The 12,849-nt window shown below is 42.5% G+C and overlaps 1 protein-coding gene across 1 annotated transcript in view; it reads left to right on the forward strand.

Moving 5' to 3' along the window:
- Nucleotides 1–9,913: 9,913 nt before the first annotated feature.
- The window catches only part of LOC129705509 (polycystic kidney disease protein 1-like 2), a 64,878-nt gene continuing 61,942 nt past the window's right edge, over nucleotides 9,914–12,849 (forward strand). Inside the window, exon 1 of the mRNA XM_055649096.1 lies at nucleotides 9,914–10,174. Within this exon, the coding sequence (XP_055505071.1) occupies nucleotides 9,989–10,174 (186 nt within the window). The 5' untranslated portion in view covers nucleotides 9,914–9,988. The remainder of the gene's footprint in view (nucleotides 10,175–12,849) is intronic.

The following is a 12,849-nucleotide window of genomic DNA, read 5'->3' on the forward strand; positions in this document are numbered from 1 at the left end:
GCCACCCAGCTTTGTGTCACCTACAAATTTGCTAATGTTACTTTGAATCCCTTTATCTAAATCATTGATGTATATTGTAAATAGCTGCGGTCCCAGCACCGAGCCTTGCGGTACCCCACCAGTCACTGCCTGCCATTCTGAAAGGGACCCGTTAATCCCTACTCTTTGTTTCCTGTCTGATATCCAATTTTCTATCCATGTCAGCACTCTACCCTCAATACCATGTGCCCTAATTTTGTCCACTGATCTCCTATGTGGGACCTTACCAAATGGTTTCTGAAAGTCCAGGTACACTATATCCATTGGCTCTCCCTTGTCCATTTTCCTAGTTACATCCTCAAAAAATTTCAGAAGATTAGTCAAGCATGATTTCCCCTTCGTAAATCCATGCTGACTGGATTCTAGCATCTGCAATCTCTTCAGTATTTTTTGTATCCAATGTGTCTGCTTCAATCATTCACTGATGCAGCCCACGTTCTGGCTCACGCAATGGTATAAAATGGAATAGGGCTAAGAAAAAGCGGACCTCCCGACATAGGTCCAACTCTCTCCCTATACCATCTCTTGATATTCGCCATCAATGATAAGAGTCAAAGTGATTACGGTGGAAATCAATTAAATGAAATAACAACATTTAATGTTGAGACGTACTGATTTTTTAAAGTTGCCATTTCAGTATTTTCCTTCTGCTGACTACAGGCACATTTCTTGTGAGAGTCACTGCTTCGAACTTCATATCTGTTGACCAACATGTCGCTGGACATGTCATTGTCACAAACAATCTCTCCAAAAGGAGCATTGGAAAAGGTAAGGACAGCGACGATTTTCTGAACACTATTGACGTTTAAGATCTAATTTTTCAGATTTGATAGTTAAGCAAGTGGGGACACTGCAGGTGTAGGGAAGGAACTGCAGATGCTGGTTTACACTGAAGATAGAGTCATAGAGTGATATAGTGTGGAAACAGGTCCTTCGGCCCAACTTGCCCACTCCGGCCACATGTCCCAGCTACGGTAGTCCCACCTGCCTGCGCTTTGGCCTTGTCCCTCCAAACTTGTCCTATTCATGTACTGTCTGTTTTTTAAACGTTGGGATAGTCCCAGCCACAACTACCTCCTCTGGCAGCTAGTTCCATACACCCACCACCCTTTGTGTGAAAAGGTTACCCCTCAGATTCCTATTAGATCTTTCCCCCTTCAACCTATGTCCCCTGGTTCTCGATTCTCCTACTCTGGGCAAGAGATTTTGTGCATATACCAGAGCAAAACACAAAGTGCTAGAATAACTTAGCAGGTTAGGCAGCATCTGTGGAGGAAATAGATAGGTGGTTCTTCTGAAGAGGGGTCCCAATCCGAAATGCCTCAGTGACCACAGCTATCCATTCATCTATCCATTTCCTCTGCTCAGTAGGTTACTCCAGCACTTTGTATTTTGAGTAAGTAACACAAATCATCAACGTGAAATAATAACTCTGCTTCTTTCTCCCCAATTGCTGCCAGACTTGATGAGAGTTGCCAGCATTTTCACCTGAAATTACAGATTTTCTTTTGTTTTAGTTTACTTCCAATAGTCAATAGTCAATTTAATTGTCATTATGACAAAGTAAATATGATTGCTTCAAATAAAAGCTGAAAATATAATGCATGCAATCCCTCTAATTGCAAATGTGCAGAGATACAGTCTATTAATATTTTAAGTGTGTTTCTACCTTAGATTAGAAATCCCATATGTTCACCTGTGTTGGCTCTATACTGATTGACATGCAATGCACTTCCTTGGTTTACTCTTGAAGTTAATTCATAGAGCCATATCGACTATATATTTTTTGAGCAGTAAATATTTGTGCCTTCACAGTAGGGATTTGCTAAGTGATTATCAGGTTTTATCAATGCGATTATTAATATTTGTGGACTATATTCAGAACTATAACTGGTACTGCATTCACATGAACCACAGGAAGCCAAGTAAACGACAGAGTCTGAGCATCTTTGCTCAAACAGAATCAGAAGTTTAAAGGCAGTGCAGATTGCTCAAAATACAGATCTGAAGAAAGATGTACATTTCAACAGTGCCTTAATATATTACATTATTGAAATACAAAGGTTTTAAAATGGATGTTTCATTAAAGGAATTTACATCTTTTATAGATTCACAAAGCGGTGCCAGAAGAAAAAGATCTTTGCCGGAAGTAAGTGATTATTGTTGACCACATATTTAGTTTCACAAACTAATGTTTTTGAGAGTACTGAACATAATTACTAATGTAGACGCAAAATGCTGGAGTATCTCAGCGGGACAGGCAGCATCTCTGGAGAGCAGGAATGGGTGACGTTTCGGGTTGAGACCCTTCTTCGGACCACCCATTCCTTCTCTCCAGTGACGCTGCCTGTCCTGCTGCGTTACTCCAGCATTTTGTGTCTATCTTTGGTGTAAACCAGCATCTGCAGTTCCTTCCTACACATAATTATTAGTATGCCAGCTTTGGTTTGTTGTTACTTGCATAATGATTGTTGATATTCCATAGCTGATGACACATCTGTACAATCAGGAGTTCATTAGAGTATTTGCAATACTTTAGAGAATGGCTGTGACATGTCGTTGAGTTGGCTGTGTTCCATATTCCATGAGAGTCTTTGAACTAGTGCCACAGAGCAATCTGATAAAAGTTTCACACAGGGTTCCAGGAGAGTGACCACTCTGAGGTTATTTGGTCTTTTCCCTCAAAGGTTGAGAGCCAGTGCCGAGAATTACTGCCATTGACAGGCAGGAGCTTTAATGGTGGATTGGGACTGACTGTATCTTGTTTACCAGGAATATACCAGGTTGTTCTTTAGACTGGACTCTCAGAGTAAAAGCTTTCCTTGGTCTTGCATTACTGCTCCTGCCATTCCAATAGCACCCAAGAGGAGTACAATGAATGGTTATAAACACAAAGTTCATTATTGGTGTCAAGGGTAAATACCATAAACAAGATGTTTACCTATTAAGAGTGAGGTTGTGCCCAAAGAATATAGAGCAGAGCAAGATAGACCACTCCTCCGAAATCCAATGGGCTGATGTGTAGTACGTAACGGAACGTCACGGCCGCCATTTGTTTATGCCAAATGCTACATCTTTGGTAGCGGGGACGGACTCCACAGATATACAATCTGCTCTTACACCAGGTCGCAGGGAAAAGCAAAGATACTAGAGGCTCCTCTAGTATCTTTGGGGGAAGAGGACGTTTCCTGCACTCCTGAGTTGATCCAGGACTGATTCTCGGTCCTCCCGATACCAGATGGCGGCGGCCGGTGGGAGAGCCTCGATCGAGCGTCTGCCCGCGGTCGGCGCTCCCGAGGGAGGCAGCGGGTGGGCAATGCTCCTCTAGTATCTACGGTGTAATCCGTTCCAAAGATTGAACTGCTCTATCATCTTTTGTGTAATCAGTGTTGTAGGGAAAAGTGTGTTATATATAATCGATCACTTCACATATTTAGTTAATATTATTGTAAATTGCTGCTCAATAAAATGGCGTCGTGTCATACCCATGTCATACTACGTTTTTTTTCGCAGAGTGGCGCATCTTGCTCTGCTCTATAATCTTTGGTTGTGCCTACTGATGTTAAATTTGTGACGGTCTGAAAATTGTCTTCAGCTGATTAACTCTCTATGTAGGGGCAAAACCTCTAGGAGGTTTTGCCCCTACATAGAGAGTTAATCAGCTGAAGACAATTTTCAGACTGTCACAAATTTAACATCAGTAGGCACAACCAAAGATTATAGAGGTAGGGGTAAATGGAGGGCTCAAGAGTCTCATGTTGGATATTCTGAATAAAAAAGGCAGCAGGGTGTTAGACTGCAACTTGTAGTTGCATGGATTCTTGCTGGGCAAGAGGTTGTTTCCTGCAGTGTCTGCAAACTGGACAAGACAGTAAAAGAATGATCCCATTTAGCTGCTGATGCCACAATCCGTGGACTCTCAGGGCAGGGGTTATTATTGTGGTGGTCTTGTGTTGAAGCTAAGAGGAGCAGTGGCTAAACTTCCTTTCCCCATGACGTCGAGCTCTTCATCCTCCACCTTCATTTTTGGCTTGCTGCTTCGGGGGGGAGTTCTCATCCCACGCAGTGATGCCTGTCGCTTGCCTTCCGAATTCCCAAACCTTGCCGACCGTTACCGGCATCCGCTTTCCCTCTAGATCGTTCCAATGTGAATTACCAGCGTCACATAACCTCAACTTTCCACTCTAAACGTCAGCATCATTCATTCAGGACTAATACCGGCTTTGTCATTTCACATAATATTTCCTTTGATGAAAGGCCTTGATTCTGAAATGTTAAATGTTTCACTTTCTCCACCCTGGCATTTTCTGTTCGTACATGATACCCATCAAAGGCAGTGTTTGTGTGACTGACTCTTCTCCATTAAGGTTCTCCACAAGTAACCTGTAATAATTTACCCTCAGTAACTTTAGAGAATACTACTATATCTATATATATTATTTTGTTGCCTTTGTCTATTTTCCTATTGCAGCCTCTCAGCTTCCATTATAAGACTTTTCATAAGGCAATACCACACAAGATGGGTCTTTAAAAAAAAAAAAAAAGGAAAAATGTGATGTTTCTACTCTCGGGGAGTAAACATAAATCAACATGAAATAGTGACTATATTTTCAATATAGAATCCAGGACTTCACTCGAGAGGGGTTAGAATGTGGATCTTACTACTTTGGGTAGAAGGAATGGGTGACGTTTTGGGTCGAGACCCTTCAATCTGAAGAATGGGTCTCGACCCGAAACATCACCCATTCCTTTTCTCCAGAGATGCTGCCTGTCCCGCTGAGTTACTACAGTTTTTTGTGTCTATCTTCGGTTTAAGCCAGCATCTGCAGTTCCTTCCTACACACTACTACTTTGGGGAATAGTTGAGATGACTAAGTAAGAGAGAAAGGAATAGAAGGAGAGGCTCAAAATGTTGGAGTATCTCAACGGGACAAGCAACATTTCTGGAGAGAAGGTATGGGTGACGTTTCGGGTTGAGACCCTTCTTCAGACTGAGAGTCAGGGGAGAGAGAGAGAGAGATGAAAGATATGTAGAAGGGGTGGGGGAGACACAGAGAAAGAGGGAATGCAAGGATTACTTGAAGTTAGAGAAATTAATATTCATACTGCTGGGTTGTAAGCTGCCCAAAGATATATTTCCATGTCAGGCATGATCATTTCTGTGATGTTGTAGCGGCGCCTACTGGCGCACGCAGGTATCGTTGGAATTTTGGAAGAAGCTGTTCCTCAGCCTGCTGGTGCGAGACCTGAGGCTCCTGTACCGCCTCCCTGATGGGAGGAGGGCAAATAGTCCATGGTTGGGGTGTGAGGGGACCTTAATGATTTTCCCAGCCCGTCTCGGACACCGTGTGCGGTGGAGGGCAGCCATGGCAGGGAGCGGGGCACCGATGATGTGCTGAGCGGTTTTCACCACCCGTTGTAGTGCCTTCCTGTCAGCTGTGGTGCAGCTGCTGTACCACACCGTGAAGCAGGTGGTCAGGATGCTTTCGATGGAATCCAAAGAGTTATTTCTGGAATAAATAAGTTCACAAAAACTTGGTTGCCGTTCTTTCATCTGCCAAAACGTAGTTTTTCTCAAATTTTATAGTGATAGAGAGATAATCGCTGAAATGGGTCCTTCAACCCACTGAGTCCAGGTGAACATCAAGCACCAGTGATCCTATTCAAACCCATTTAATCTCTCCACATTCTTGTCACCTTCCTCCTGGACTCAGCTGCCTGCTAAAGTGGAATTTACAATAGGTAATTAACTAACAAGATGTATGTTTTTTGGAACGGGGGGGGGGGGGGGGGGGGGGGGGGGGGGGGAAATCTTTGATCTGGAGCAAACCCATGCAGTCACATGGAAAATGTGTACATTTTATGCAGACACAGCACCGAAGCTGAGGATTGCATACAGCATAATCTGCAATGGTATTTTTGTATGGAATGAGGTCGCAGTAAGAAATGCTGCCTGAACAAATGCAGGTGTCTGTGTATATTTGTGCATTTGGATGCCTGGAATCCTGTCTCACCTCTCATCATGGAGAAGTCTCACTGGGATATATGTTTTGGTAAATGCTTCACACCCTCACTACTGTAGGCTTCTTAAGATTTTTTACTTCCTTCCACACTTACTCCAAGATGCTTTGGGTCACAGGAGATCATGTGCTTCAAAAAGGAAGTATTTATGATGCTCCATTAGTGGTGGCTGCCAGGTGAGTGATGCTGCCAGAATGCCTCCTGGGCAAGTGAAGTAATGTTAGTCGGGTTAGGCAGTATCTATGACATCCATCGCCAACTCAATTCACCCTTGGGCTGAAGAACCAGAATGTCACCCATTCCGTCACTCCAGAGATGCTGCCTGGTCCCGCTGAGTTACTCCAGCATTTTGTGTCTATCTTCGGTGTAAATCAGCATCTGCCCCCTCCCCCCACACACACACACAATTCACACACCTCTTGGATCCTGCAAGACCTGCTAGGCAAGGTGTGCCTGTTTATTTGTGATTGACTCTCCTGGAATGTTCAACAGGCCAGCTCAAAGATCTTATAGCGGAGCTCCGCTATAAGATCTTTGGGCCAGCTCTTGTTGATGACTCCACCCCTCCCTCCCTTTGCTTTTACTCTTATGTTCAGCAGCTCTATTTGTGACTCGTGACTATTTGGCTCCTCTTTCAGGCCATTATGTGAAGTTTGTGAATGTTTGTGCCAATTGTTCTTTCTTTTTGTTACTTTTAACTTCCAAAGTTGGTTTCAAAGTGTTAGTAAAGCCAATCCTCACGTCACAACTGGTTAAGTGACAGAAATGTGCCCTTGCGGAATTCACAAATCACAACCCCCCCGAAAAAAACGGAGACATGGAACAACATTTGTTGTCACGTACTTTATGTAAGAAAAAGTAATGAAGCAAACACAAAATGTTATTTTTCAACGTGTGCACCTTGATGCATGCACGGATGACGTGGCTTTGTATTATGGAAAGTCATGATACTAACCATTTTCTAGAAACGCATATCTTCTCGCATAACATGGGATCACCTGTAATGGGAAAATCGGAGAAACTCCATGCAAAATGTCTGTAAAAAAGAGGAATAGCAGAGGAATTGTGCATGGGATGGATGGGTGGAGGTGGCCAGTGGAATCAGAATCGATATACTTTTGCGAGTATTTGCTTTGCTGTAACTGCAGTAGGGTGCAAAATGCTTCATTTTAGCAGATATTGGTGGAGGCTTCTCTCCACAATACTCTCTGTATTGACAATAAAACAGATAGCATTAATAAACCTGAAATAACTATCTGCCTGTTAATGGTGGCTATTTGTCCCATTTTCTTTTTCTCAAATCCAGAAAATTCAGAAATATATTAAATAATTTATAGACTAGCTATTCAACACACTGCATTGCTTCAAACTGCAATTTGCGCTTATAAAATATTATTTTTCTTTAAGCTTGCACTAATGTTAAACTATGATTACAAGACCATTAACGTTATTTCATTTTACAGAATTTACGAATTTGCACTGCAAGATGCCCAATACCAGATTCAGATCCAACAGAGAGATTATTGAAAGATCTTCCAAACACTGAGGATTTTTTTACCGAAGTTCCCGCCAATGAACTCACACAGGTACAGGTGGTAGAATTAGACCAATTGTTGCTGTTATCAAGGCAGCAAGAACTTCCACAATGGCAAAAAGAATGAGTGGAAAAAAACCATGAGAACAATGATCCTGTACGTTAGTGTAAGAAGGGAACGATCTTTGCTAATAGAGGGTGGACAGAAATGCTGGAGAATTCCATGGAGCAAAGGAATAGGTGACATTTCATGTTGAGATCCTTCTTCAGACCCTTCTTTGCCAATATATCTGCAATATACAATTATATCAGAAACCAAATTTCGTTTGAACCTCAATGAGGTTCAAATGACAACAAATAAATGGTATCATTGTACAGGTGCACAACCTTTTATCCGGTGTTCCAGAAACCGAAAAGCTCCGAAAACCGGCCATTTTTTCCAGATGTCGTCTGCGCACGAAAGCTCGCGTTTGGCGCCAAACTTGACCCAAAACGACCCACGGTCAACCCAGGTCTGTACTACTGTAGCGGCTGCCTCCTCCCTGGAGACCGGGAGACGCTTAAACATCTGTAAATCATTGCTTAAATGTTAGTCAGTTAGTTTGGAGGGCTTTTATGTGAAGGGGGGTGAAGGGGTAAACTTTAATTCTTAGTCCCCTACCTGGTCGGACAGGCGGGGAGCGGTCAATGCCTTACCGGGTCGCTGTGCAGTAAGCTCCGGAGCGCTGTGGCCGGTGGGGCCGCGGGCGGCGCCGGTTGTAGCTCCGACCCCGGCAACTCTACCCCTGGCTGCGAGGCGCTCCAAATCCAGCGCGGCCCGCGGCCGGACGCCCCAGCTCCGCGAATGTCAGGAGTCGGCGGCGTCGCAGCGCTGGGATACCAGCGGGGTGCGGGCAATGCCTTACCGGGTCGCCGTGCGGTAAGCTCCGGAGCGCTGTGGCCGCCGACACACAACATCGCGGAGCGTCGCTGGATTTGGAGCCGTGCAGCCAGGGGTAGAGTTGCCGGGGTCGGAGCTCCAACCGGCGCCGCCCGCGGCCGGACGGAGCCCCCAGCTCCGCGAGGTTGGGAGTCGCCGACCAGGTAGGTAGGGGACTAAGAATTAAAGTTTCCCCCTTCACCCCTACACCACCACCACCACATAAAATCCCTCCAAACTAACTGACTAACATTTATGCAATGATTCTCCCGGTCTCCGGGGAGGGAGGCAGCAGCTCCAGACTTTTCAAGCCGCCCGCGCTACCTACCTAATCTACGCTAAAAATCTTCCATTCTGAAATCCGAAAATGTCCGAAATCCGACAAGTGTCTGGTCCCAAGGCTTTCGGATAAAAGGTTGTGCACCTGTATATCCACAATGTGCAGTTTACAAATGATCAAGTTTATAGATTTAATTTTATTTGTCCTCATATTACAATCCAACACCACAATGTTTGAAGTTCTCTTCGCTGTCATTTCAAGGGATTTAAATAGGTAGCCACATTCCCATTTATACTAAGCCTGCAGTCTTGTAACTGATAAAGTACATTTGGACAGATAAACATTCCTTAGACTAAGAAAAACCTCTTAATGCTGTTGTCACAGAAAATGTTATGATCCTGATATAATCCATCCACGTACGCCTGATAATGAAATCTAATTTTAATGTCCTCCAATTCAAAACCGCTTACTGGCATTGCCCAATACGCCCTGATGAAATATAAAGCCAGCTTTTATTTGTAATCATGTGAATATCAATTTCACTATTCCAAACAAAATAAATGTCAGTCAAAGAAAAATCACAATTCTTCCAAAAGATTACCATGTGCAAGCTAATTAATCTTGAAAGTAATATAACTCATTAGTTAAAATATTGGAAAATCCATTCAATATATTTGGGAATATCTGGAAAAAAAATGATTTTAACTATTTCAAAATATATCCAATTATTTAAAGAAATTTGCAGTATCTTTTAATATAGATGATATTTATTTTGATGTGAATATTTAGTTTTTCATATATGAGAATTATTATCCCATGCTTGAGTAACTGATTCATTGAGGTATTTCAAACTGCAATATAAAAGATCAGGGGGTATGGAGAGAAGGCAGGTACAGAATACTGAGTTGGATGATCAGCCATGGTCATATTGAATGGTGGTGCTGGCTCGAAGGGCCGAATGGCTTACTCCTGCACCTATTTTCTATGTTTCTATGTTTCTAAAACAAGCAAGATCCATAAAAGTTGCAAATGGAAAATTATAATTTATTTTTGTCAAAGTAACAAAAGGGTTTGTTTAATGTATGTTTGGAGAAGGTTTCACCATTAAGCCTAGGTTTATCTCTATTGCTTTCATAATATCTGCTCTATCACCTAAAAAGCTTACGTCTCACCTAAGCTTTCATTTGCTTTGTGCATGAAACAGAATTTTCTTCTTCTCAAATGTCTTTCCCTGTTTTATTTTTATAAGGCCATAGAGAATGTCCTACAGAACTTTTCTTCGATAGCTATGAATTCATCCACAACAAAGGGAATAACAAAAGCAAATACATATCTTAATTTTATTACCTCTCAACCAGACAAAATGACGGTTACATCGCAGGTAATATATTTGTTTTGCTATTAACTCGAATTTTATCACTGCTTTATAAATGAGGAGTAACATTTACTTGTAGCTGCAGGTCACATATTTCTTGTAACATTCTCACACGCTCATTATTTCTAATTGTTTTTCTCTTTGATCTGGGCATTCCTGCAAGGCCAACATTTATGGCTTATTCCTGATGTCCTTGTATTAACTGGCTTGGCCATTTCTGAGGCCATGTTGCTGTGGGTCTGGGGCCATTTGCAGGCTAGGCAAGGTAAGGGCATCATAGTTCAATCGCTGAAAGATACTGATTAATCAGGTAGGTTCTTTGGTGCAGGAAGGAACTGCACATGCTAGTTTACACTGAAGATGGATACAAAATGCTGGAGTAACAGCGGGATAGGCAGCATCTCTGGAGAGAAGGAATGGGCGACGTTTTGAGTAGGTTCTTTTTCAGGTTATTAGTTCGAGGTCACCATACTAAGTATTAAAAAAATCCTAATTACTTGAGCAATTAAATTTAAATTCTCCAGCTGATGTGGAACACAAATTCCTTAGTCTAAATCTCTTGTTGCTAGGCAGCGTAAGCCTCTGAAATTCTGGTTTTAGCTTCTTTAGACAGTTGGGTTACTGAAAGAGAAATAGTTTTGCCACTAAGTTTCAGATCCTGCTTTGCGACAAGCTTCCTTTCTTAATTAGAAGTGGTTTTATATTTGAAACAAGTATAAAAAGCATAATGCCTGATTATGTTCATGTATACAAGTATGATATGCTCCCAATTATCTCATATATTCATGTCCATCCATGGCAACGAAGAGGCTATTGTGTCGCGGGTGGCTGAAAACGGGGAGAACGTACAAACTCCGTATAGATAGCACCTGTAGTTGGGATCAAACCTGTGTCACCAGCGCTGTAAGCCATGATGGGCAGCAACTCTTCCCCTGCGCCACGATGCCTTGTGTTTGCAAACCGTGACGTCACATCTGACATTAAAGTGTCATTCGTTACATATCTGGGATTTCTGTAACTTTGCAATGCTCAATTAGCCTCCTCTTTCTAAAGAAATCAACCCTAAACTAGCAAATCTCTCCTTAGAATTCTGCCCCAACCCTGGTAACCTCTCAGGTGCTGTTACGCCTTCTAGCGATGTGATGTCCTGAAATATCAATAGTATTGCAGCAGTGACCTAACAAGTGTTTTAGACAATTCTATCATAATCCTCCTCCTGTTTGGCATGATGATAGAGCTACTGCCTTGCAGCGCCATAGACCCAGGTTCAATCCTGACTATGGGTGCTAGTTTGTACGGAGTTTGTATGTTCTCCCCGTGACCTGCGTGGGATTTCTCCGAGATCTTCGGTTTCCTCCCGCACTCCAAAGGCGTACAGGTTTGTAGGTTAATTGGCTTGGTGTAAATGTAAAATTGTCCTCAGTGTGTGTAGGGTAGTGTTAATGTGCGGGAATCGCTGGTCGGTGTGGTGGAAGAGCCTGTTTCCGCGCTGTATCTCTAAACTAAGCTAAACTCCCACCCACTGCTCCTTTATAACCTAAGGTTCCTTTTGTGTTTTGTAATATTTGTTGTAACATGCAGAAATGGTTCTAGGGCCATTCATTGCAATGGGTGACTATATTTATGTTAAATGCAATTATGTAAGTATTGCATCTTTAAGCTCAACTTTCATGATTGAGTATTTTTAAATTTAAATACAAATTCCAGGCTACTGTCTTGAGCTCTAGTCTTGTGAAGTCTGAGTCTCATCCAATGTCTTAGAAATATAGAACGTAGAAAAATAGGTGCAGAAGTAGGCCATACGGCCCTTCGACCCAGCACCGCCATTCAATATGATCATGGCTGATAATCTAAAATCAGTACCCCATTCCTGCTTTTTTCCCATATCCCTTGATTCCTTTAGCCCTAAGAGCCAAATCTAACTCTCTCTTAAAAACATCAAGTGAATTGGCCTCCACTGCCTTCTGTGGCAGAGAATTCCACAGATTCACAACTCTCTGGGTGAAGACATTTTTCCACATCTCAGTCTTAAATGGCCTACCCCTTTTCTTAAACTGTGACCCCTGGTTCTGGATTCCCCCAACATCAGGAACATTTTTCCTGCATCTAGCCTGTCCAATCCTTTAAGAATTTTATATGTTTCTATAAGACTTACAAAATGTTGAATTACCATTCTAAAGTTTGGTAAAACCGTTCAGAATCGACTCTGAACGCAAGCATTTATGCGACCCTGATCTTCTTCAAGCCTATGAGAATGGTTGATGTCGCAAATGTCCAACCACCTGCAGTTATGGGGCCAGACCGGGACGACAACTGAAACTCTAAAGCTTTTATATAACATTGGAAGTTGTTAGTCCAGAGGCTGATGAAGCTACTGTACCAATAGCCAAAGTGGTATTTGCAAAGGGCTTCATTGCAATGTGTGCATCCTGATGTGCCCTATGTGGAACGGGCACCAACTTATGGACGAGGTCAAAGAAACCTTTTGTAGTTGATGTCTCTGGAGTAATTGGGCAGCAACGATTCAGAGCAGTTGTTCTCAGCGCTAGTGCTAAGCTCCTTGTCCATTGTATATTCTGTTCAGTTGTTGAGATATGTTGTAGCGGATGGCAATGTTAAACATGAATTATGTTAAACATGATTATTATTATAAGGGTCCTTTCAACAACCATTATGATTGG

The sequence above is a fragment of the Leucoraja erinacea genome, chromosome 17, assembly GCF_028641065.1.
Source record: "Leucoraja erinacea ecotype New England chromosome 17, Leri_hhj_1, whole genome shotgun sequence".
In the NCBI taxonomy this organism is placed as follows: domain Eukaryota; kingdom Metazoa; phylum Chordata; class Chondrichthyes; order Rajiformes; family Rajidae; genus Leucoraja; species Leucoraja erinaceus.